The sequence below is a fragment of the Phascolarctos cinereus genome, unplaced genomic scaffold (assembly GCF_003287225.1).
Source record: "Phascolarctos cinereus isolate Bilbo 61053 unplaced genomic scaffold, phaCin_HiC Scaffold_4;HRSCAF=312, whole genome shotgun sequence".
Lineage (NCBI taxonomy): Eukaryota > Metazoa > Chordata > Mammalia > Diprotodontia > Phascolarctidae > Phascolarctos > Phascolarctos cinereus.
The window spans coordinates 710,115,385-710,140,198 of NW_027555847.1; the positions used below are offsets into that span (position 1 = coordinate 710,115,385).

Genomic DNA, 24,814 nt, shown 5'->3' on the forward strand with positions numbered 1-24,814 from the left:
TTCTCCCCAGACACTGAAATTTAAAGGTTCCCCAAATGTAACACATTCCCTTCTTCAGGAGTGTAGAAACCACTCTAGTAACTCACTCTCCCTCCTGTTCAATTGGATTTGTTGCAGTTACTTCTGGTCTTTTCACATGATGATTTGCAAAGTTGGTTTGGAGGTAGTTTATGTAACCACCCCAAAATAGCTAGTTATGGCTCTGACTGAAGCCAATCCATGAATGGATGGGTTCCCATGCAAGGTAATAGAAAAGTAAAACAATCTTTCTCTGCTGGTCCCCAGGCTAATCTCAAGATGGGCTAGTCTTACTTGTATGACCATTTGCTTGCTCAACATCTTTCATTCAGTATGTATAACTGGAAGCTAATTTGTGCTACTGGATATCTGACTGGAGCCAGAGATGCAGAATCTGTATTGTTCTTACTGAAAAATAGCATGGAATTAACATTATACTTAAATAAAACAAACCTAAAAGAGAGAGAGAGATGGAGAGAGAGGTGGAAGGGGAGAAAAAGAGAGAGAGAGGCAGAGAGAAGAGAGAGAGAGACAGAGGCAGAGACAAAGGGAGACAGAGAGAGAGACAGAGACAGAGACACAGAGAGAGGGAGAGAGAGAGACAGACAGAGAGACAGAGACGGGGCAGGGGGGAGAGGGGGCAGGCAGGCCCCCTTTCCCAGCAGAGAACTGTGATAAGCTGTACTAAACAACAAAGACTTGAGGCTAGATCATTGTTAAAATGGCTGGAGTACACTGGGAAAGTGTTTTTTAAAATAATATTTTATTTCCTCCCAAATTATGTGTAAAAACAATTTTTAGCATTTAAAAAAAAGTTTTGAGTTCCAAATTCTCTCCCTTCTTCTCTCCCCTCCCCCCTCCCTGGGAAAGTTTAAAAGAAAAATCCCACGTGTTTTCCAAATTATTTTCTGGGGAAGAATTAATAGGGTTCTATCTCTGAGAGAACAAGGGTGTCATCCTTCTGGATGTCATAATACCCAAGGGGGTGCTCCACATGCAGGTGTTGTCCCTGGAACATCAGAGTATACCGTCCAGGGAGTAGCCCTTCTCTCTCTTCAATCATAGACATCAGCGTCCCTACAAGGTCATTGGAGTCCACGGAGTAATGCTCAGGAATCCTGTTTCTGGAGCAATTCACGCAGAGCTGGATCATACAGTTGACTCTTTCCACCAGGCAGATTCTGACATCAGAGAAGATCCTATAATCTGCGAAGGTGAGGTGGCACCTAAGGATGTCTTGCTCGCTGCCAGGTTCTTGGTAGAACACATAGTGCTGGTGGCGGAAGAGGGTGGTCAGCTTTGGATGATTCTTCATTTGCTGGATGGGCTCAAAGGGATCTGCCCAGATGGTCAGATTATTTCCTTTCTGTCTTTTCACTGTCACTTGGATAGATCTTACTCTCTGGGAGAAGGAGAGAAAGGGAAATCAGGTCTAAACTTCTTTAGTTGGCACTTTGCTTCATCTGTACATCATCTGCTTCTACTTTGCATATTCACCCTTATTTACTTACTGTTCCAGGCTGGCAGAGACAGGGAGGCATAGACAGTTGGCTTGGGGGTGTTGGACAACCATGCCTGAGGAAAGGGGGGAAAAGGAGAAGGGAGAAGAGAGGTAGAAGGGAAAGGAGAAAGGAGGGGAAGGAAGAACGGGAAGGAGGAAGAGAGAAAGAGGAGGGATGAAAGGTGAGGGGAGAGAGAAGAGAGAGGATGGGAGGGGGAAGAAGAGGGAAGGCACAGAAAAGGAGAAGAAAGGGAAGGGGAAAAAAAGGTGAGGGGAGAGAATGGAAGGGGTGCCTAATCTCAGAGTCAACTCATAAAGTAATAGAATAAAGGTGCATTTCAGAGTCAGCTTTCATTTTTCCTCAGGCATTTTATCCAGATGTGGTTAATCTAGGAGAGGGGTTATTAACCCTTGTGTGTGTGTGTGTGTGTGTGTGTGTGTGTGTGTGTGTGTGTATGTATCATGGACTCCTTTGGCAATCTTATGAAACCAAGAACCCATTTTTTCAAAATGAGGTTTTGCTACCTACATTAATAATTGAAGGAATGCTGAACTTCAATTAAAGGTTAGTGAAAATAAAGATTTCCCCCCCCCCATCCAAGTTCATGGACCCTTTGAAATTTACCAACGGATCCCTGATCTAGGAGGTGGTTGGGTCACATAGGGAGAATCAAGGTAGCTACCCAATGTCAAGAGATCTAGAAGGAGGTCCCCACTCTTTGGAGAGGACAGCCCCCTCCTCCCCCCTCAAGGAGAACTTAAGGGAGGGCACAGACTGGAAGGGCTCAGGATAGGAGGATCTGAATGGAGGGAGGAAATAACAACATCAAAATCCCACCTCCCTAGAAGTGCTGACTTAACGGATATCTGGATTTCAACTCCAAGGACCGATTGGAAAGGACTGGTCAGTACCTTTACATTCCAGGCTGGGATCGGGCAGTTATACTTGTCAAAACAACATATCTTTTTCAGGCATTGGGCAGCTCTCTGGGCCACCACGTCCCATCGCTTTCCTTCTCCTACATTGTGGGTGGGATCCACTGGGTCCAAGATGACAGGTCTGTAGGAAAAGAAGGGGCTTGTTCTCTGAGTCCTCAGTATGCAATAAAACAAACCATCACTACCCTGCAGGTGGGAGCCACAGGGGAGCAAAGAGTTCTTTATGAAGTCTAAGGACTGAGGTTTGAGTCCTGGCTCCAGCCCTCCAGTCCTTTCCTTACAGCTCTCCCCTTCCTTCTTTCCTCTCTCCTCTCCTCCCCGTCTTTATCCCCTTCTCTCACTTCTTTCAACTCTCATTTCCTCCTTATTTCTCTTCCCCCCCAATGCTTCCTATCTTTCCTCCCTTTTCTTTAACTCCTTTCTTCCCTCTTCTTCTTTCCTCTCCCCTTCCTACTTTTACCTCTCTCCTAACCTTCTTTCTCCCTCCTGACCCTTCTCTTCCTTCTCCCCTGTTTTCCCTTCTTCCCTCTTCTCCCTTTCTCTGCTTTCTCCTGCCCTTTCCTTCCCCCTTTCTCTTCTCTCCCCTCCCTTCTCCTCTTCCTTCTCTTCTCTTTCTGTCTCTTCCTCCCTTTTCTCCCTCCTTTCCCCATCCCCTAATTCCCTTTCATCTTTCTTTCACTTTCTTCTGCTCCCATCCTTTTTTTCCTAAAAAGACTGAGTCTACCCAGCCCAAGCTGGACAGGCAGTGGCCATTCACAGGTGACCTCCACTGCTGATAAGCACCAAAGCCTTGATGTGGTCTGCTTTTCACCCCCTCTCAGGCATCCTGGTGGGGCTCACCACATTGGTGCCAGACTTAGTGCAGACACCAGATTGGCTTTAGCCCAGCTGCAGCTCAGAACTCCTGAATTCATGCGATCCGCCAGCTTCAGACCCACTGGAAGCAAGGATTGCAGATGTGCACCCCATCTGGCTCTCCTCCATTGCTAAAGGTGCCTCAGACACGGGAACTATTGCCATGAGCAGACCTCCCCCTTCGTCTTTCCTCCCCTTGCCTTTCTGTGCCTCTCAGTGGCATAGGGAGAGGATTGCTACCTTTTCCTCTTCAGCTGCTGCTTCACAAAATTCGTGATGACTCGGTCCTGGAGGCTGTAGTATTCGGTCCAGTAGATTCTGATATCTTTGTGGTCCTGGAGGAGCTTCATAACACTCACGAAGCCTCTAGCCATGTTGAAATTTTCTGTTTGAAAGGTCCCTGTCTCCCAGGCATAGACGGTGAGCAGTTCCAGGGCATACACTGGGGGTAGAGGAGTTTTGGGGCAATAGAATTTCAAGTGCTATATGGAGAGGCAGAGGGAAGGAGATGATGAGTGGGATAGTGGGAACTCTGCTGCTCCTCTGAATGACACTGGGCATCTTTTTTTTTCATCAGAACCCCACATATTTCTCTATCAATTACCTTACTGGTTGTGAGGAATGTGTTTTATAAGCCACAGAGTACTTGGAGCTCATATCCCAGCTCAGATGCTTACTAGCTGTATGACTTTTACCAAGTTTCTTAATCTCTATAAGTCTCCGTTTCCTCATCCGTAAAATCGGACGAGAGAGGTAATGTGGTAGAGTATAGATAGAGGGCCAGTCTTGGAATCAGAAAGACTTGGATTTAAGACTTGTTTTTGACACATACAAGCTGTGTGATCATAGTTATGTCATTTAACTGTGGAGTGGCCCCTATACTGCTTTTTGGCCATTTCCATACTAGGCTGCCTGCTCTTTGGCCTCTTCCTTCCCCTCTTATCCTCCTCCCAAAAGAGCCCTGGACTCTGCCTTTGGGACACTTGGATCTGAGAGATGATCTTTTGCCTAATTTTTGCCAGAAATAGAGTCTCCTTTTCTTCCTCTCTTTTCTCTTTCCTTTTCTACCTACAGGGCTTCTTGGAGTTGGACTCCACCATCATCATGCTTCCAGGACACCTCTTCACCACTAAACTCATCATTCTGTGCCCTTGCATCAACTTTGATACTCCCATCTCTTCAGTGCTCTCTTCCCCCTCTGATGGGAGGATGGATCTAGTCCTCCCAAAGCTTCCATTTAAACCGGCCTCACTAAGCAGCCAACTCCTCATTTCCCATCAGCTGAAATCCTTGGATTGGTCTCCACCACAATTAGCTGGATACCTTCTTCCTCCCCCCTCCCCAGCTTTCTTTGGTGTGCTGTCTTCTTTTTAAAATTTATAACTGTGCTTAGCACAGTGCTTGGCCCATAGTAAGTGCTTCATCAATGTTTATTGACTGACTGATTCCCCTCATTTCTCCTCCCTCTGTTCCTCTTTCTTTCTCTTCTGTTCCCTTTTTTGGAGACCAATGATCTCTATCTCCTTCAGGCTCCAAGTGCAGTGACTGCTCACAGGCTCCCTTGCTTGCTTGTCTTTTCTACCTCCTGGGCTTCTTGGACTAGGACTCCACCAGCATCATGCCCCCAAGAAACCTCTTCACTTTAGCCCTGATGCATTGGACATGGTTAATAAACTCTTTGTCCTTCATTCATCATAAAAGGCAGCATGACTTCATAAGAGGAAGGAAAATCCCAGAGTCAGCTCTGCCCTCTCTGCTCTCAGCATCCTCCCTGCCCCCTGTAATGATGCCTCTTTAAGTTGATTGTTGGGAGGAAAGCATTTTGTTCACCTTAAGGCATTTACGTGAAGGAATTTATTAAGTACTTATTATGTGCCAGGTACTGGGCTAGATATTGGAGATACAAATACAAAAATATGGGTAAGCTATAATAATTATTTATTATTCTTGGATCAATATGGGTCTACATAGTTCAGCTTCCCTGTCCCCAGAGGAGATCAGTAGAGTAGCCTGGAATGTTTCTCTCTCTGTCTCTCTCTCTCTGTCTCTCTCTTTCCTCTTTCTATCCTCTCTCTCTCTTTCTCTCTCTCTCTCTCTCTGTCTCTCCCCCTTTCCCTCTCCCTCTCCCCCTCCCTCCCCCCCCTCTCCCTCCCCCTTCTTCTTCTCTCTCTCTTTCTCTCCCTCTCTGTTTCTGTCTCTCTGTCTCTCTCTGTCTCTGTCTCTTTCCTCTGTCTCTCTCATTCCTCTGTCTCTCTCCCCCATCTCTCTCTCTCTCTCTCTCTCTCTCTCTCTGTTTCTCTCTCTTCTCTCTGTCTGTCTGTCTCTGTCTTTCCTCTTTCTTTCCTCTCTCTCTCTCTCTGTCTGTCTGTCTCTGTCTTTCCTCTTTCTTTCCTCTCTCTCTCTCTCTCTCTCTCTCTCTCTCTCTCTCTCTCTCTCTCTCTCTCTCTCTCTCTCTCTCTCCCCTCCCTCCTCCCTCTCTCCCCCCCCCCGTGATTTTCCATTTTCCCTTGCCTCTGTTCCTAAGATTTTCCAGTCACCTCCCTCTCCATCCCTTGCCCCTAGGAGCTCCACTGCTCCCTTACCTGCAGGTACCAGTGCTTCACCAGCCTCAGGAGGTTTTTCAGCTTAGTGGGAAGACTTTTTATAAAACTCTTCCGAAGTTTTATGAAGGATGGTGAGAATTGCCCAGGGAAGCCATTGGCCCCAATCAGTTCCATGTAGGTTTCAGGGGGTGGTGGGCAAGTGGGATGAGAGGATCCTGAGGAGAGAAGAATCAAGGGGGAGATTCTTGAGGTTGTTTGGGAGGAGAGAGGCAATGTGCTCGCAGAGGAGGACCATGGGCTTGGGAGTCAGAGGACCTATGTTCAGATCTTATCTCTGACACTTCCTATCTGTGACCTCAGTGGATCTGTGCTGATTTCAGTCCTGAGTGCTCACATCATGGACTTGAAGAATCATGGCATGGTTATACCCACCCAAACCCCGCTATTTTATCTGTCAGCATGAGAAAAATGAAGGACAAAACTGCAGATTGTCACAATCTACCATTAAAATGGGGCACTCTCAATACTATAGAGTTTTCTATTACAAACAAAATGGCAGCTAGGTGGTACACTGGAGTCAGGAGGATCTGAGTTCAAATCTAGCCTCAGACACTTACTAACTGCATGACCCTGGGCAAGTCACTTGCCCAGGTCACAAAGGGTCAGACATGATTCAGAGACAACAACGGGCAACAATGCAAACAAAATAGGAAAGATCAAAATTATCACACTGATGACAAGGTGGGAATAGAATGCAAGAGCATTGCCCCCTAGCTTTCATTCTCAAAAGGCACATCTGGAATATAATGAGGAGCTTGAGATGTGGGTCAAGGAACAGCCGTGATGCCTTGGGAAACTTGGCTAAGGTATAGGTGACAGCGGAAAAGTTAACATCAACCACCAAAGGAATTTGGAACCTAGAAAATTACCGTCGTGGTAATGGAAGTTACATATATATGTAATTACGTACATATATATCATTATATACACACAATTAATATGATATATAAATAATATAAATATAATAAAACATATTATATATCATACAATCATATGCAATAATATACAATAAATATAAATATAAAATAATAAAAGCACGTGCGTATATAATTATATGTATATGTACATATAATGAATATGATATATAGAATATAATATAAAACACACAATTGTATGATACGTATGTATTCTATATAGCAATATAATACAGAGAAAATATGTATAAACATGTACACATACATTACATACGAACACAACACAATGCAATTATATATTTATACACGTACATTTGTATATACATGTGCATACATACACACATGGTACATATGTACATATGTAAAAGATATGGATTTTCTGCCAAACAGCGTAAATTTTCCAAATAAGAAGGATCACGGTTTTATCAGTAGTTATTGAATGAATGACTCATGTCAACTTAAAAAGTTGTAACAGACACGTTAAGACACGTAACACATATAACATAACAATATAATATGTCATTAGTTATATATAATATGCAATATAATAAACGTACTATATTCATTAGCTGCCATACATAACATTTGATGTAATGTGTTGTATATAGCATTATTATGGACAATATATTCATATTATAATACATTTTATGTAATATGTAACAATATATTATGTGTTATATATACACTATGCTATGTTATATTTACATATATACTAGAAGAACCTTTCTCTCCCATCAAAACTAATCCTTAGCATGTTCAGGTATGTTGAACATCATCCCCCAGTGTCACAGCTATGCCTTTCCTCACTTGTGGACTGAATTGCTTCAATGCCACCATCTGAATCTCATAACATCTCTCATTTATTAACTTTTAAAGTTGATGCTAGTTGTTCATTCCATTTTGACGGTTAAAACTATGACCCTCCATATTTGACAAAAAAAAATTACTAGGAAAACTTGTAATTGGTAGAAAATCTGTTTAGACCAGCAATTACACATTTCTTCAATAAGAATACTTGATCTAAATATAAAAGTAACATCATGAAAAAAAATCAGGAGAAGAGAAGAGGGTACCTTTCACAATTATGGTTAGGAGGAGAATTCTGGACCAAAGGACAGAGATGGTCACAAAAGATAAAACAGATGATTTGAATTGTATCAAATTAAAAAGCATTTGTATAAACCATAGTGAAGTGACCTTGGGCAAATCACTTCTGCTCTAGGAACCTCAATTTTCTTTTTCTGAATGTGGAGATCCCTAGATCTTTGATTCAAAGAGGGGAGGCAGGGAATCTACTGCACAAGACCTCTCTTCTGGGGTGTGATCTCCCCAGCGAGATCTCCTACGAACATCTGATGCTGTTAGTGCCTATGAAGTGCCTGCTATGTGCCAGGAGCTATGCTAAGTGCTAGTATCCTCCCGGATGCACCTTAGGCCCTTTCTTCACTGAGGTCAAGGGTCTTTTGAGTTTTCTCCTGAGATTCAGGCTCTTGGATAAACCACCTTCATGAATATAGTGCATTAGAAATATTGCCAATCAGCCTCATGCTTTTTCAAGGCCAAAACTAGAATTTTTATGCTGAGTACAAAAACTTCACTTTGATGCGTGTCTGGACACCACTCCTAGATGAAATGGAGTGGGGAGAGGGATCTTAGGATACAAGTGCTGCTGCCTCATTGCTTCCCATTTTAATTAGTTAATTATTCTCGTTAAATTGGTCCTAAGTTTTGTTGTTTCTACCATGCTTATGAACTTCAAGTGTGTTCATGGTCCCTGGGACACAGACTTTCTTTCTCCACCCTATTATAGCTCTGCCCATCTAGTCCAGAATTCTTTCTCTGATGGGAATGCTGCAGGACTTCTGTGAACTGGTTGTCCTTTCTGAGGTAGTATTCAACATGTTAGGGACAGGCCTCAGATATTACTACTTTTCCTTAATAAATATTATGAATCTATCATCCGTGTCAGAGGATAGAACTCTGGGCCTAGAATCAGGAAGACCTCAGTTCAAATCTGGCCTCAGAGAGACACTTACTTGTCCAGACCCAGGACAAGTCACTTGATCTGTGTTTGCCTTAATCTATTGGAGGAGGAATTGGCAAACCACTCCAGTATCTTTGCCAAGAAAACCCCCTGGACAGTATGGGTCATGAAGGGTCGGACATGACTGAGCACCATCTATGAATTTATCCAGAGTATTCCTCAGCCAGTACAGGGTAAATCTCTGTGTAACTGTATAATGCTCTCTTACTCAAACTCTCTAGTGACTGAGGGGACCCTGGAAATGGATATCTAAGAGGGAACCATGAGCAAGAGGGCCCTGGGATGGAAGATCTCCTCAATTAGCTAACTAGCATTTATATAGATAGCACTTAGCATTTGCAAAACACTTCACAGCAATTCAAGGAGGTAGGTGTTATGATGATCCTAATTTTACGTTTGAGGAAACTGAGGCAGACAGAGGTTAAGTTACTTGGAGTCCCACAACTAGTAAGTGTCTGAGGTTGGATTTGACCTCAAGACTTCCTGATTCTAGGCTCAGTTCTCTACCCATTGCACCACCCTTAGAAGGCACACTCAGGAAACCGAGGGGTCTGGAACGGGAATCAGTGTCTACTTTACCCAGGGCATCGTAGGCAGTCAGGATGACCACATCGATGGGCTCTGATGTCACCTTGGATTGAATTGTAAAGCAGAGTGAGCCAGGCACTTCAAGGTCCATGCAGATTTCACTGATGTAGGCCGGGTTCTTCCAGTAGTGCTGTAGTTTCTCCTTCATGAGCATTAGCATGTCATGGTGGTAGGAAGCCTCCACACTATAGTTGTAGCAGCTGAGGAACACAACAGCGTGGACTTCTCCTTCATACTTAAGCATTGTTCCGTTCATCACAGACCCTGCCTGCCAAACATGGAATAAGAGTCACTGATCAGCGTTGGGCCTCAGAGACCGTTTGCCCCAAGGATTACGTGTGCAAAATCTCCACTTCAGTGTCCCTAATGGGGACATTCTACTTGAAGACCTTCAGTGATGGGAAGCTGCTGCCCACCTTCCTGGACAGCTCTAATTGTTAGGAAGTTTTTGTTCCATTTACTCCATTTGTATCGCCAGTGCCTGGTATGCAGTAGGTACTCAATAAATGCTTGCTGCTTGGTTGTTTGATTACATCTACATGGGTCCCTCTATGACTTTGGTTATTACTCCTATTTCTGTCTCCTAGGACCAAGGCAATAAGTTGTCATCATCATCATCCTCATTAATAAGCTTTTATTGAGCCCTACTGTGTGCTAGGCACCAGCTAAGCACTGGGGATGCAAAGAAACACAAAAACCTGTCCCTGCCCTCAAGAGCTTACAGGCTAAATTTCACAAGATTGTTGTGAGGCAAATGAAATGACATATATAAGATACTTTTCTCACAGTCTAATGGCAGCAATTATAAATTATACATATAAATATCAATATATATGTTTACAGTGCCTGGCACGTAGTAGATTCTCAAAAAATGCTTATTCCTACAAGCCATTCCCCAATTAATAAATGGTCAAAGGATATGAACAGACGGTTTTTAGATGACGAAATCAAAGCTATCTATAATCATATGAAGCGCTCGAAATCATTTTTGACTAAAGAAATGCAAAATAAAACAACTTTGAGGTACCACTCCACACCTATCAGATTGGCTAATATGACAGAAAAGGAAAATGTTAAATGTTGGAGAGGATGTGGGAAAACTGAGACACTAATGCACTGTTGGTGGAGTTGTGAATTGATCCAGTAATTTCGGAGAATAATTTGGAACTGTGTCTAAAGGGCAATCAAACTGTACATACCCTTTGATTCAACAGTACCATGACTAGGTCTGTATCCCAAAGAGATCATTGGAAAAAGGAAAAGGACCCACATGTACAAAAATATTTAAAGCAGCAATTTTTGTGGTGGCAAAAAATTGGAAATTGAGGGGATTCCCATCAATTGGGGAACGGTTGAACAGTTTATGTTATATGAATGTAAAGAAATACTATTGTTCTATAAGAAATGATGAGCAGGTGGATTTCAGAAAAACCTGGAAAGACTTGTGTGGACTGATGCTGAGTGAAGTGAGCAGAACCAGGAGAACGTTGTACACAGTGACAGCCACATTGTGTGATGACCAGCTCTGAATGACTTAGTGCTCACTAACACAATGAGCCAAGACAATTCCGAACGATTCATGAGGGGAAATGCTATCCACATCCAGAGGAAGAACTATGGTGTCTGCATGCAGACTGAGGTACACTATTTCCATTTTCATTTTGTGTGTGTGTATTTTCCTTTTAGTCTATTTCTTCTTTCACAACATGACTAATATGGAAATATGCTTTACGTGATTGCATATATAAAACCTACATCAAATTGCTTGCCATTTTAAAAAGAGGAGAGGGAGAGAAATTTGAGCTTAAAATTTTGTAAAAATGACTGCTAAAATTGTCTTTACATATAATTGGAAAAAACCTCAAAATACTATAAAAATGGCAGAACAAAAAAAAATTAAATACTTATTCCACCACTCTCCTCAAATGCTACTTCCTCTCTCTTTCCATCCCCTTCTGAGCCTCTGTTTCCTTATCCGTAGCATGCAATGAGAGGCAGAATGGCCTCGTGTTTTCAGAGCTGGTGTTGGAATCCGGAGAACTTGGGTGCCAGTCTGACCTCTGACACATACTAGCTACTTAGCTCCATACTGTTTATTTCACATCTCTGGCCTTCATCTGTAAAATGAAGACATTGAACTAGATGGCTTTGAAGGTAACCTTCACTGCTAAGCTGGTAAACCTATGATTCTCTCTCCAACAAACTAAGACCCAGTGACTTGCCCAAGCTCCTGTCACTGTCCAGCAGCTCAAGTGGGATTGTAACCAGCTCTCCTGACTCCTTGGGTCCAAATAACTCTGTGGGTTGCGTGGGTTTTTATACATATTTTGTATTTACTTATATGTGTTTATGTTGTTTCTTTGTGATAGAGTAGAAGCCTTTTGAGGGCAGGGATTGTTTATTTTTGCATCCCTAGTCTCAACTTAGAACAGTGTCTGGCACAAAGTAGCTTCAATAGACACCTGTTGAAAGACTTAGTAGAGAGGTCACTTCTCGAGGGGAGTATGCCTTCTATCTCTTGTAGAACCATCAATCTGGAACAGAAGGGCTCTGTCTGGGTCATTGAGTGCAATCCTCTCACATTTCAGAGACGGGAACTGACATCCATGGAGGGTAAGGACTTGACCAAGGTCACATTCGGTGCATCTCACTCAATACCTAGCCCTAGGCTGAATATACTCAATGATTCTCATTAATTGTTTAATTGACTTGGCAGAACTCTGATCATTTACAAATATGAACCCAGACATTGTTCTTCCAGCTCCTAGAAATCACTGAGGCTCTATTTCCTTTCTGAGATCACACTTCCTTACAACCTCTGGGGACCTGCATCCTCCTCAAGCTGCCCAGGGGAAGCAGTGGGTACGAGAGATAGAGATAGAGCAAACAAGAAATGGGATGTGGGAGGACCAAAGCGAGGATCTCTTGGACAGCTGGGTATACAGTAGATTGGTAAGTAGAGAACATGTTGGTTTCACACATTGGTGTCATTAGGTTAGCAGGATAGGCACACATTAGCTTAGCAAATAAGAAGCTCTCCATTTACAGAGTTGTGTTAGGTTAGCATGTCAGAAGTGACTCAGCTTAGAAAGCTGGTTCCCCTTAGCTTAGCATGTTAGACAAATGTTGGTTTATCAGGTGGGGAGCATCTTAGTTTAGTAAACTGATGTCTTAGCTTAAAATGTTAGGCATATACCACTACTAGGTCTGTATCCCAAAGTGATTAAAAAGGGGAAAGGATCAATTTGTACAAAAATATTTGTAACAGCTCTTTGTGTGGTGGAAGAGAACTGGAAATCGAGGGGATGTCCATCAACTGGGTAACGATTGAACAAGTTGTGGTATAAGATTTTGATGGAATAATATTGTGCCGTAAGAAATGACGAGCAGTATGATTTCAGAAAAACCTGGAAAGACTTACACGAGCAGATGCAAAGTGAAGTGAGCAGAACCAGAACACCGTACATAGTAGCAGCAACACTGTATGATGATCAACTATGAATGACTTTGCTATTCTCAGTTCTAAAATAATCCAAGGACTGACAATGAAAGAATTACTAGCCACTTCCGGAGAAAGAACTGGTGGAGTCTGAATATTAATTAAAGCATGTGATTTTTCACTTCCATTTTTTTAAAAGTTTTTTTTGTTTGTATCTTTTTTCACAACATTACTAATATGGAAGTATGTTTTGTGTGATTGCACATATGTAACCTATATCAAATATATATCCCATATAACCTATATCAAATTGCTTACTGTCTCAGGGGAGGGAGGGAGAGAATTTGGAACTCAAAATTTCATAAACGAAATGGTAAAAATTGTTTTTACATGTGATTGGGAAAAATAAAATATTATTGAAATAAATGTTAGGTACGGTTGGTACCCATTAATTTAGCAATTGGGTAAACATTAGTTTAGCGAGTTGGGCACATATTGGTTTAAGAAGTTAATGCCAACTCATTTATGAAGTTGGGACGTTAGCTTAGCAAGGTAGGCATGAGGTAGTTTAGCAGGTTAGTAATCCGTTAGTCTATCAAGCCAGGAGCATAGTAACTTGGTAACTTTGTGTATTCACTTAGTTAAACAAATTGGCACATAGTTAAGCAAAATGGTGTTCTTTATTCAGCTAGTTGAGAATCCGTTAGTAAATTGGGCACATGTTTGCTGTGACCAAATTGAGTGCACAATAGTTTAGTATGTTGGGCACACAATAACTTAATAAGTTGGTGTCAATTAGCTTAGCAAATTAGGTGAAGAATCGCTTGGGGTCAGAGAGCCATCTAGCAAAGAAACCATACAAGCAGGAGTTGGAATGGGGAGGTAGGTAGAGGCAATTCATGTAGTAAATGAACCAAGGCTTGGCTATAGCAGAACATAAAGAATCAATCTCTTTTAAGAACTGGTTCTGCTTGAGTCTGGAGGGAAGGAGGGCAGGGAGAGCCCAGAGATGTTGATGGAAAGAAGCGGGGAACAGAGAGTTTGGGACGAAAGAGACTCCTATTCTTGCAAAATCCTAATCCAGACGTACCTGCTGTCCCTCCTCATGTCTGCCCTCTGGAATCCTTGGCTTCCTTCCCTCAGGCCTCAGATAAGATCTTGCTTTCTGAAATAAGCTTTCCAAATCCCCTTCCCTCTATGACGTCTCTATTTTGTATATATCTTGTTTTTTTGTTGTCTCTCCTATTAGATTGTAAAATCCTTGAGTAAAAGGATTTTTTTGCCTTTCTTTGTATCTCCAGCCCTTAGTACAATGCCCAGCACACAGTAGATACTTAATAAATGCTTGTTGACTTGACTTGACCAACTGACTTCTGGGCTGTATTTGTGGCTCTCTTGGCAGGGGGAAGAGGAAGAGGAGAGGCATTGATTCCTCACAGCGTTATAGTCCACCACACCCCTGGGGCAGGCTCTCACCTTCAGCACCTTCAGCACCCTGGCCTCTCCAACCTTGAAACACGAGCCTCGAAGGAATTTCTGGATCATCTGGAAGGCCTCATGGATCTCCTGTTTGCACTCCTTGGTAGGGAGGAGTTCATGTGCTATAAAGGAATCCAATCTCTCTGCAGGAGTATCGAACAGGCTCTGAGGTGGCTCCATCTGTGCTTAGGGCTGGGTGCGGCTACAGATAAATAGCTGTCCAGCCCATCCCCTGCCCTCTTCCTTAAGGTGGCTCTGCCTCTCATTACTCTGCCTTGACAAGAAAAAGGCCAGAAAAGTGGGGAGGTTTTAGGGGATTAGGTCACAGGTGGGCTTCTCTTCCTGGAATCAAACGCTAAAGCAAAGGGTGTCTGCCAAGTCATGGCCCCTGGCTGAATGTCCTCTGGACCACCTTAGAGGGTTGGCCTCTTACTAGCCACCAAACACTTAAGTTTCAATTCTCTGCTTTCTGAGTTTCCTTTCTATGACGCTTGGAAACAAGCTATTTGAAGTTTGACTCTTTTCTCCCTAGGTTGGCTGTTATTCAGCTCTTGCTAAATAAAGGCTCTTTCTCTTTGGAAATAAATGTTCTTGGTGCCTCAGTTTCTTAAAGTACCTTCTTAGGCTCCCCATCTTACAGTTGAGGAGACTGAGGCAGACAGAAGTTAAATGATTTGCCAGGGGCCAAGTATCTCTGTGCCTACCCAACCTCCCTCTCCTTCCACAGCCCTCTCATTCTTTCCCCAACTCTACCCAATTCCTCTCCTCCTCCCCAAAGGAAGGGACAGTGCTGCTTGTATGCTGAACTAGCTAGCCTTGGTATGGGCTGAGTAGGGCAGCTAGGTGGTGCAGTGGCTAGTGCACTGGGCTGAGAATCAGGAGACTCATCTTCATGAGTCAAATCCAGCCTCAGATACTTCCTAGCTGTGTGACCCTGGTCAAGTCACTTTGTTCTGTTTGCCTCTGTTTCCTCATCTATAAAATGAGCTGGGGAAGGAAATGGCAAACCACTCCAGGATCTTTTCCAAGAAAACTCCAACTGGGGTCATGGAGAATAAGACATGACTGAAAAACAACTTAACAACAACAAATGGTCAAGTAAATAGCAGCCAATAGAATCATGAATTGGGGGGAAGACTCCTTTTACCCCAGGAAACCCTCTTGCAATGGCTCGAACTTTTATTATCAGTGAGAAATTCCTATAGGTCAATCAATCATTCAACATTTATTAAGCCCTTACTCTGTGTTTGTTTGTTTGTTTTGGTGAGGCAATCGGGGTCAAGTGACTTGCCCAGGATCACACAGCTAGTAAGTGTCAAGTGTCTGAGACTGGATTTGAACTCAGGTCCTCCTGACTCTGGAACTGGTGCTCTATCAGTGGATAGTGCCACCTGTTTAGTCATTTCAGTTGTGTCTGACTCTTTGTGCCTTTCCTTCCTCATTTCTTGTTGAGTGAAATGTATTTCTGAGATGGAGCTGGACATAGCCATGTCCACTTAGCTATAATCCACTCACTCTCAGGGTTCCAGGGATAACCTTAATGTTGAGAGGGGAATACTAGCCCATTACTCACGACTTTACTTCTTGAGTTCCCTTCATGTACTTCTCATTTACACACAATCAGTCACAAAGTCACTATTGACTTTTTACATAATGCATTGTTATTGATATCTTTTTTTTAAAAAATCACTAGAATTTCTCTTAGTATTCCCCCTCTCCCACCTCTGCCCCAGCTAACCCATTTAATAAATATAACAGGGATTGGCTACATGGCTGGATCACCTGATATGAGTCACCCATGTTGGAAAGACTACTTCTTTTGTATCACCATTTGTTTAGACATTCCCCAAGTTGTGGTCACCTGCTTTGTTTCTAATTCTTTGCTACCACAAATGCTATTGAATCTTTTCAAAAGACTAAATTTTATTTTTTTAATTAGCAAAGGTCCATGTTCTCTCCCTCCATCCCAACTTCAAATAGGAAACAAAGAAAAACAAAACCCCAATTACAAACATAGGTGGCTCAACAGATAAAGTGCTGGGCCTGGAGTAAGGGAGACTCATCTTCTGAGTTCAAATCTGGCCTCAGACACTTACTAGCTGTGTGACCCTGGGCAAGTCACTTACCTCTGTTTGCCTCAGTTTCTTCATCTGTAAAGTGAGCTAGAGAAGGAAATGACAAACCATTCCAGTATCTCTGCCAAGAAAAGCCTAAATGGGGTCATAAAGAGTTGGGCATGACTGAAAACAACTGAACAACAACATATAATAATAAACATACATAATCCATCAAAACAAATTTCTACATTGGCTATTGTCAGCCATTACTGAGTTCGTTCTTAGAAAGACAAACAAAATTAATCTGAACATGAATGTTTATTTCTCTTAAAGCTTGAGAAACACACATATAGAGATAAGCATGAGAGCTCGTCATGAAACAATGAACCCAAAGATGGACAAAGAGGATTTTTATATGTTCAGAGCAATTCTCTCTCACTCCTCCCTCCCTGGCTCAGGATGCCTCTGTCAGCCAAAATTATGGTTTCCAAATGTTTAACCATGATATGAGAAAGGAATTTCTTAAGTGAATAGGTTGTCAATACAATAAGATAGGAGAATGTCAAAGTGTTGATGGAAATTATCTGTTAGCAGTTAGCGTTGCCATGAAGTCACTTGCCCAAGGTCACACAGCTAGGATATCTTTTTCTTTTACCATTAACATGACATCGCATAGTGTATGTCCATAAAATGCTAAGATAGGAAAAGTCCCACTATTTAAGGTAGTGTCTGGGTCAAGGTGCCTTAGTGGTGGTCATAAACAGAAGAATGCCCTTGATCAGCTTCAGCTGTTGACACAGGAAGGGGCATTCTGGGTTCACTCAAGAGCAACACAATGGAAAACATTATTTATGGTAGATTAAACCCAGAGTGGGACAAAATGTCTCTCCTGATTGGCCAATTCAGGTTTTAGGCCTTTCTCAGGTGTTGGAGTTCAAAATAGTTTAGAGAAGAGTCTCCACTATGTAAAAAAAAGTCTCATTCTAGTCTCACTTCAGGAGGTGGGTGGCATGTTTTGCCATTAGTCCTCTGGAATCATGGCTGGTCAGTACTCCGATCAGAATTTCTAAGTCTTTCAAAGGTATTTCTAAGTCTTTACAACATTGTTGTCATTATTTGAATTAATCTGCTCCTTCTGCTTACCTCCTTCTGTATCAATTCATTCAAGTCTTCCTAGGTTTCTCTGGAACCATCCCCTTAAAATGAATCAATCAATATTTATTAATTACCTGCTATGTGTCAGGCACTATGTGCCTGTGTATCTGAGGATACACAGAGTCAAAAGCCAGAGGCAACTGATGGCACAGTGGACAGAATGCTGTCTCTGGAGTCAGGAAAAGACCTGAGTTCAAACATGGCCTCAGATTCTTATTAGCTGTGTGATCCTGGGAAAGTCATTTATCCTTTGTCTGCCTCAGTTTCCTTAATTGTAAAATGGGAATAAAAATAGCACCTACCTTGCAGGATCAAGTGAGATAATTTTTGTAAAAGTACCTAGCACAGTTCCTGCTGCATAGTAGGTCCTTAATAAATGCTCATTTCCTGCCCACCTTCATTATTTCTTATAGCATAGTAGTATTCCACAGCACCTCTTTGTTCCCTTTTCCAGAGTCATGGGATTCTGCATCTAGAGCTTGAACAGACCTTAGATTTCATTTAGTTCAACTTCATTTTGAGGATGAGCTGAGAAGTGATTTCCCCAATTACATAGATAGTAAGTAGCTGTTCTGGACTAGGTCTGACTCAGGTCAGACTAGTTAGTTTAAGTCTGACAGTGGAACAAAATGGAAAAAAAACCCACATAGGTCATTCAATAGTTAACAAAAGGAGATTTACTTAGCCATAGCAGGAGAAGAATATTCAAGAGGATAGGCATTGAGGACACCTGGAGTTATTTCACTGGAGTAACACTTCCATCACAATCCACCAGTCAAGTATTTTGGAGCCCTTCTACTCCAGGTGATGACAAAGTGATGTTAATAGGATGAGCTCTCAGTCCCCTGAACCAACTGAGTCTTGAGGAATATCTCAATATCTTTTAAGGAAAAACTAACCCAACCTGCATGGACAGAGGGATTAAGATGTTGCTTCTGCCACAGAAGCAGAGCAGGAGAAAGAATTTTAAACATAGAGCATATAATGTTAGAGAGGGAAGGACCTGTAGAATATAGAATGCTAAATCTAGGAGGGTCTTTGGAAAGTGAAATATTCAACCTCCAATGGATCTTAGAGGTCATCTGGTTCTTCTCTTACCCAGCTATATGGAAGTCTTTGGCTCACAAATAGTCTTCAGGGCATCATAGAGGTACTTTTGTATTGTTGCTATTGGCATAAAATTGAATCTCATTTGCCTTCTTACTGAGCCAAGAATGCATCTCTCTAAGCTTTGCTTGCACTTTACCCTACTGGTAAACTCTGTGGAGTTTTTGTTTCTTCTTTAGCAGCTTCTGAATTTCTCCACCCTTTTTATCAAACCAATCCTGATGTTTGTGAGTGTTCTGGCCAAGGTGAGCAAATGCAGTGCTGTACACAAAATCTCTGAAAGCTGCCCATTCCCTTTCTGCTCTGCTGTTGCCAACTGTGTGCTGACTCAGCTCTCCCTCCAGGTCAGCAATGAACTATTCACTAGTGGAGAAGTGATCTAATCTGTTCTCCTGACAATCTCTGACAATCATCTTGCTTTGGGGTGCTACACTCTCAAGGTCTCATTGAAGAACTTTAGTATCAAATGTAAGACATGGAAGACTCTGGCACAGGACTACCCAGCATGGCGGTGCCCACGAGAAAGAAGGCACTGTACTCCATGAGCAAAGCAGAATTGCAGAAGCACAAAAGAAATATGAACTGTGCAAATCCAGCGATGTCTTCATCCCAAATGTTCTAATAGATTACTTGTGTCCAACCTGTGTTAGTCCCTTCCAGACTCACATTGGACTGTTCAGCCACAGCCGAACACACTGTAACCTGACTCAACAAGGTGATGTCACTGGTTATCTTCGGAAACAAAGGATGAAGAACAACATGGAGCAGTGAGAAATTATCTGAGACCCAGTCACAGGAGCCCTGGTCCAGAAAAGAGGAAAGGGATGCTAGGAAGTGAGTAAGGTCAATGCAGCCTGGCTGCTGAGTCTGCTCTCCCTGCCCTGCAATGGGCTAGGAAAGATTAGATGTGGTGATGGCTCCCTGCCATGGAAAAGATAGGGCCGAGAATGTTACCTGCCATAGGAACTCCAGTCTTCTCTCAAGTCCACCAAGATCCCAATTTCATCCCTGTGTGTTCCAGGTCCAGGATTCCTCCAGAGCAGGGGTGGGGAGCTACCACATGTGGCCTCAAAGCTGCAGGTTCCCCACCCCTGCTCTAGAGTTTCTGTGTCTTCATCTAGGGGCTTGCCCAGCTATTTGTATGAGTGGGGACTGAGTGGGCATTCTTTTGCCCATTTGCAAGATATGTACCTATGGGTAATTAAACTCAAAATATGCATTTCTTAGAATTCCTGAGTAAAATTAGCTTCTATACTGTTTGGGAAGGGGTGGCTTCTGGGGTTTATGCACATGGTAATTTCAAAGATGCTTCGTATATTTTATTGCTTTTTTTCCCCCTAAATTGTCCCATGGTAGTTATTTTTACTGTTTATTTAATTCTTGCTTCTATGTGAAGAGTGAACATAACTATATGTGATATTCAGGTATGTTTGTTTGTTCTTTGGAGAGGTAATTTCATTCTACTGAAGCCAATTGGCCACAGCTTATCTTGCTATTATAAGTTTAAGAGGGAATTGTGGTTTGGCCAGAGATGGGGCTCAGAGCTAAGTTCCAGTTGGCAAAATTCACAAATGCAAACACTCCATGACAAGTCAGTGCTGTCCTACAGAAGGAACAATGGAACTGAGGGATGGAGGGACACAGACTCTTTCAGAATCATAGAGAACACAGCATTTACTTATCCATTCTGCCCTGGTGGTATATGCAAACTGCTAAGGTGAGTATGAGACTCCCAAGAACCCTCTTGGGAAATGAAATGGAAGCGATTGTCCACCCCACAAACCTGAGATATTTCTGTGCTCTTATCCCCTCTGACTCTTCAGTGAAAGCTAGTTTTCCTAGCACCAGGAAATCTCAATCCTGAGAAAGGGACAAGAGGAGAACTTGGTATACATTCTGTGTTCTTTTACTGAATAAGATGAGTTGAATGGCTATTGATGCCTCTTAGTGGTTAAAATATAGAGCAAGAAACTTGAGCCTAGGGAAGCGAAGAAAGTTTATCAAGGGTTCTGTCTTTCATTTGGCAAGAAGTTCTCAGTCACTTGACGTGGGAATTAGACTGTGACCTAAGGTTGTTATGGATGCTTTGGGGAGAGCTGGACATTATCTGACTCACCTAGTCTCAGCAAGAAAAAACACGTGAAAGTAAATAGAGATGGTCTCGTGGATGTGTCCTACTGGGGAAAGTAGAAAAGTATCTTTGTGCTTTAAGACATGATCAGCTTTTGTAAAAGTTTCACATGGTGTTGAGAAATGCATGTATGCTTTAGCAGGCCCATAAAAAGATTCCATAAGTCTTTAGCTCTAGTTTCTCTAGCTATTTGTTCAATTGTATATTTTTTCTAGGAGGGTGGGGAAAGAGTGAGCAGAGCAGTCAGTATATGGGAATCCTTGGCCCTCCCCTCTCTTTCCCCTGCTTTATGGGGAGTCGTAAACTGCCCTCTTCTCCTGGCTTGGTTCCCAGGGTTTACAGTGTTCTGGATATTGGGAAATTCAGGTAACTTGCTGCAAGAGGTCTGGTGCCCTCATTACCTGGGATGCCCCATCTTCTCATGTTTATTACTTTCCTCACCTGAATCTCTTTATATAACACAAGCTAGTTCTGGAAACATGGGTCCCATGGAATTCCTTTGGTCCCCACCTCCTTCTACTTCTTAGCTGGCTAGAGTTTCTGAGCCTCAATGAATGCTATCCAGTCTTAGGGATAGTATTTCCAATAGGCCCTGAAACAATTCCTGTTCCTAGCTTTGGCAACAGCTCCAGGTAAGTCTCTCCCAGACTGTTCTTTGGCATTACACCAACCTCTCTCTTTAAATAATTATACTTTATTTTAACATTGTTTTAAATATTTTGAATTCCTAGTTTTCTCCCTCCAGCCTCCCCCCCCACCCATTGAGAAGGTAAGCAATATGATGTCAATTATATATGTGAAGTCATGCAAAACATATTTCCATATTAGCCATCTTGCAAAAAAAGCAAGAAAAATAAAATGAAAAAGTATGCTTCAAGGTGCACTCAGAGTTCATCAGTTCTTTTTCTGGAGGTGGGTAGCATTTTTCATCCTTTGGAGTTTTTTTTTTTTTGGCTTACTGTATAGATCAGAGTACGTAAGTCTTTCACAGTTGATTTTCCTTATAATGTCGCTGTTACTGCATACAATGATCTGGTTCTGTTCACTTCACTTTTCATCAGTTTGTATAAATCTTCCCAGGTTTTTCTAAAACCATCCTGCTCATCGTTTCTTATAGCACAACAGTATTCCATCACAATCATATACCACAACTTGTTCAGCCATTCCCCATTGATGGGTGTTCCCTCAATTTCCAATTCTTGGCCACCACAAAAAGAGCTGCTCTAAATATTTTTTACACACATAGATGCTTTTCCTTTTTCTTTGATCTCTTTGGTATTGCTAGGTCAAAGAGTATACACATTTTGAAAGCCCTTTGGGCATGGTTCCAAATTGTTCTACTGGGTGAGCCGACTGGCAGGCGAGCAGGCACACGCACACTCACACTCACACACAAGCACACCAGCACCCGCACACACGCACGCACGCACACACAGGAGGCTGCAGGCTGAGGGGAGGCAGAAGCCGGCAGCAGCCGAGCAGCCTCCGAGGGAGCAGCAGCAGGAGGAGGAGGAGGAAGAAGAAGAAAGAGGAGGAGGAAGGAGGAGGAGGAGGAGGGCAGTTAAGTACGAGCCAGTGTGTTCAGTCGTGGAAAAAAGGCTGAGCCTGTAGTCAAGACACCCTGGGTTTGAAGCTTGACTCTGTGCCTTACAGGGAGTGGGAGTATCTGTTACTATGGCAATGACTGCGGGGACTACCACAACTTTTCCCATGAGCAACCACACCCGGGAAAGAGTGACTGTAGCTAAACTCACATTGGAGAATTTCTACAGCAACCTAATTTTACAGCATGAAGAAAGAGAAACCAGGCAAAAGAAGTTAGAGGTAGCAATGGAAAAAGAAGGATTGGCAGATGAAGAGAAAAAATTACGTCGATCACAGCATACTCGCAAAGAAACTGAATTTCTCCGACTCAAGAGGACAAGGCTTGGTTTGGATGACTTTGAATCCCTGAAAGTTATAGGGAGAGGAGCCTTTGGAGAGGTTCATGTCTTTCCTTAAGTCCTGTCTTGATAATTCAACCCATCTTTTCTCCTGAGCCCCTGATTTGTCTTTTGGTATATTTATTAATCTAATATTATATTATATTAATCTAATATTAATCTAATATCATGTATTAAATCTTTTTTAATTTGGGAAGTAAAAAGTATTGTATTAAAAGACAGATTTTCTGAAATTTTCAATGTTACTTCTTTGCAGTACTATAATGCATTATACCATGTTAAGGGTTTTAAAAGAATTTCTGAAATTTTGGGGGTATTGAGGAAATTATAGTAGAAAACAATGTTGCTTCCATTTCAGAAAGGTTATCTTTTCCAAATGAGTATGTCTCTTAGCTTGTGTTCCTAGGAGATATCTCCTAGGGGAAGATAGATCTGATATCTGTATATCTATACACACATATATGTATTTTTAAAAATTAGATCTGTGGGCTTTTTGGTGTAGGGATCTTCCAGAGAGGAACTTCTTTCAGTGGATATCAGCACCTTCCTTGCCTGGAATATAATATAATAATCTCAGAGAGTTGCTTGGGGAGGGACCACTTAAATTGTCCATGGTCACATAGGCAGTACAAATCAGAGTAAGGACCCAAATTTAGAGGTTCCCGATTCTGAAGCTGGATTTGACTACCTACTACTAACATAACCTTTCAGGAAATGTGTGACCTAATAGAGTGCTAAACTTAGAGGCAGAAAGATGTGTTCAAATCCCACCTCTGACACTTAAATAGTTGTATGACCGTGAGGAAGACATTGAAACTCTGAGCCTCAAGCCTCTAAGACTAAATTATAGAGGATTTGAGATCTCAGTAGATGGAGATGCCTATGAAATCACAAGTAATTGACATATTGACGTAGTCATAATAATGTCTCTCTCTCTCTCTCTCTCTCTCTCTCTCTCTCTCTCTCACACACACACACACACACACACACATACACACACACACTGATGCTACCTATCTTGATAAAACTGAAAATAATTTTTATTGGTATTATTGATGGCTTTCATAGAATGTATTTTTTTCTGGTTTGCTCTTGAATAAAATTAATAGTCATGTGTTTCCCATGTGGATAGATAATGTTTTGGTGGTATATAGTAGTAATTTATCATTGTAAATGCCTGTTATTTAATTAAACTCGACTTTGCTTTCTAACAAAAACAAAAACAAAAACAAAAACAAATTGTTCTTTTGGACCTTCTCTTTAACCTGACTGTTTTAGCATTTGCCAGTCTTAGAATCAGAAGTTCTTAAATACTCCAATTCTTGGGTCAGATCCCAGCAGACTAAAGGGTTGGAGAAAAGGGAAGAGGCCTCTTTGAAGTAAGGCTCAATTCTCCCCCTTTTGGGGAAAATACATGACTGGGGGATGCCCATATGGAGTTTCAACAAACCCTCTTTTTTATGCCGTCTTAGGATGGTCTCTTACCACGTTTACAACTCTTTGAGTTTTATTTCTTGGTTTTCCTGTTTGGAAACCCCAAACCTTACTGACAGAATCTCAAGGTTGAGTCTGGTAATTTTAAAAGCTTCTTCCGGTTTTGTTATGATTTCGCATTGTTCAATTGCTAGTTTGTTGATTGGATTTTCTGTCTTCTTTTTAGTAAGATTGGATAAGGGTTTATCACTTTTGTTAGTCTTTTCTAAAGAACTGGTTTTTAATTTTTACTTATTTCTATAGCTTTTTTTCTTGGTTTCTCATTTATTTATTACTCCTCTAGTCTTCATCTTCTCTTTTACACTATTTTTAGGTTTATTTGTTTGCCTTCTAATTTTTAAAATGCATATTCAGTTCATTAATCCTCTCGTTTTCTAGTTTGCTATTGTAGTTTTTAGTGATATACTTTTCCCCTTAAAGACTGCTTTAGCAGCATCCTAGAACTTTTTGCATGTTGTTTCATCATTACCATTATTCTTTCACACAATTATTAATTATTTCTGTGATTTTTAAAATTTGATCTACTCATTTTTGAGGATTTTATTGT

The 24,814-nt window shown here is 41.9% G+C and overlaps 1 protein-coding gene across 2 annotated transcripts; it reads right to left on the reverse strand.

The window, feature by feature from the left end:
- Positions 1-762: 762 nt before the first annotated feature.
- Positions 763-14,577, reverse strand: LOC110222823 (2'-5'-oligoadenylate synthase-like protein 1). Of its 2 annotated transcripts, none has more exons than XM_021008016.2 (6): positions 14,378-14,577; positions 9,454-9,730; positions 5,896-6,071; positions 3,554-3,795; positions 2,432-2,579; positions 763-1,420 (listed from the first exon to the last, which is right to left on the reverse strand). In XM_021008016.2, the coding sequence occupies exons 1-6, from the start codon at positions 14,558-14,560 to the stop codon at positions 938-940; spliced, it is 1,509 nt and encodes a 502-aa protein (XP_020863675.1). In that variant the 5' UTR covers positions 14,561-14,577; the 3' UTR covers positions 763-937. The 2 variants fall into 2 exon arrangements, with proteins under 2 accessions (XP_020863675.1, XP_020863676.1); XM_021008017.2 differs by having other exon boundaries at positions 9,454-9,726; positions 14,378-14,467.
- Positions 14,578-24,814: the final 10,237 nt, after the last annotated feature.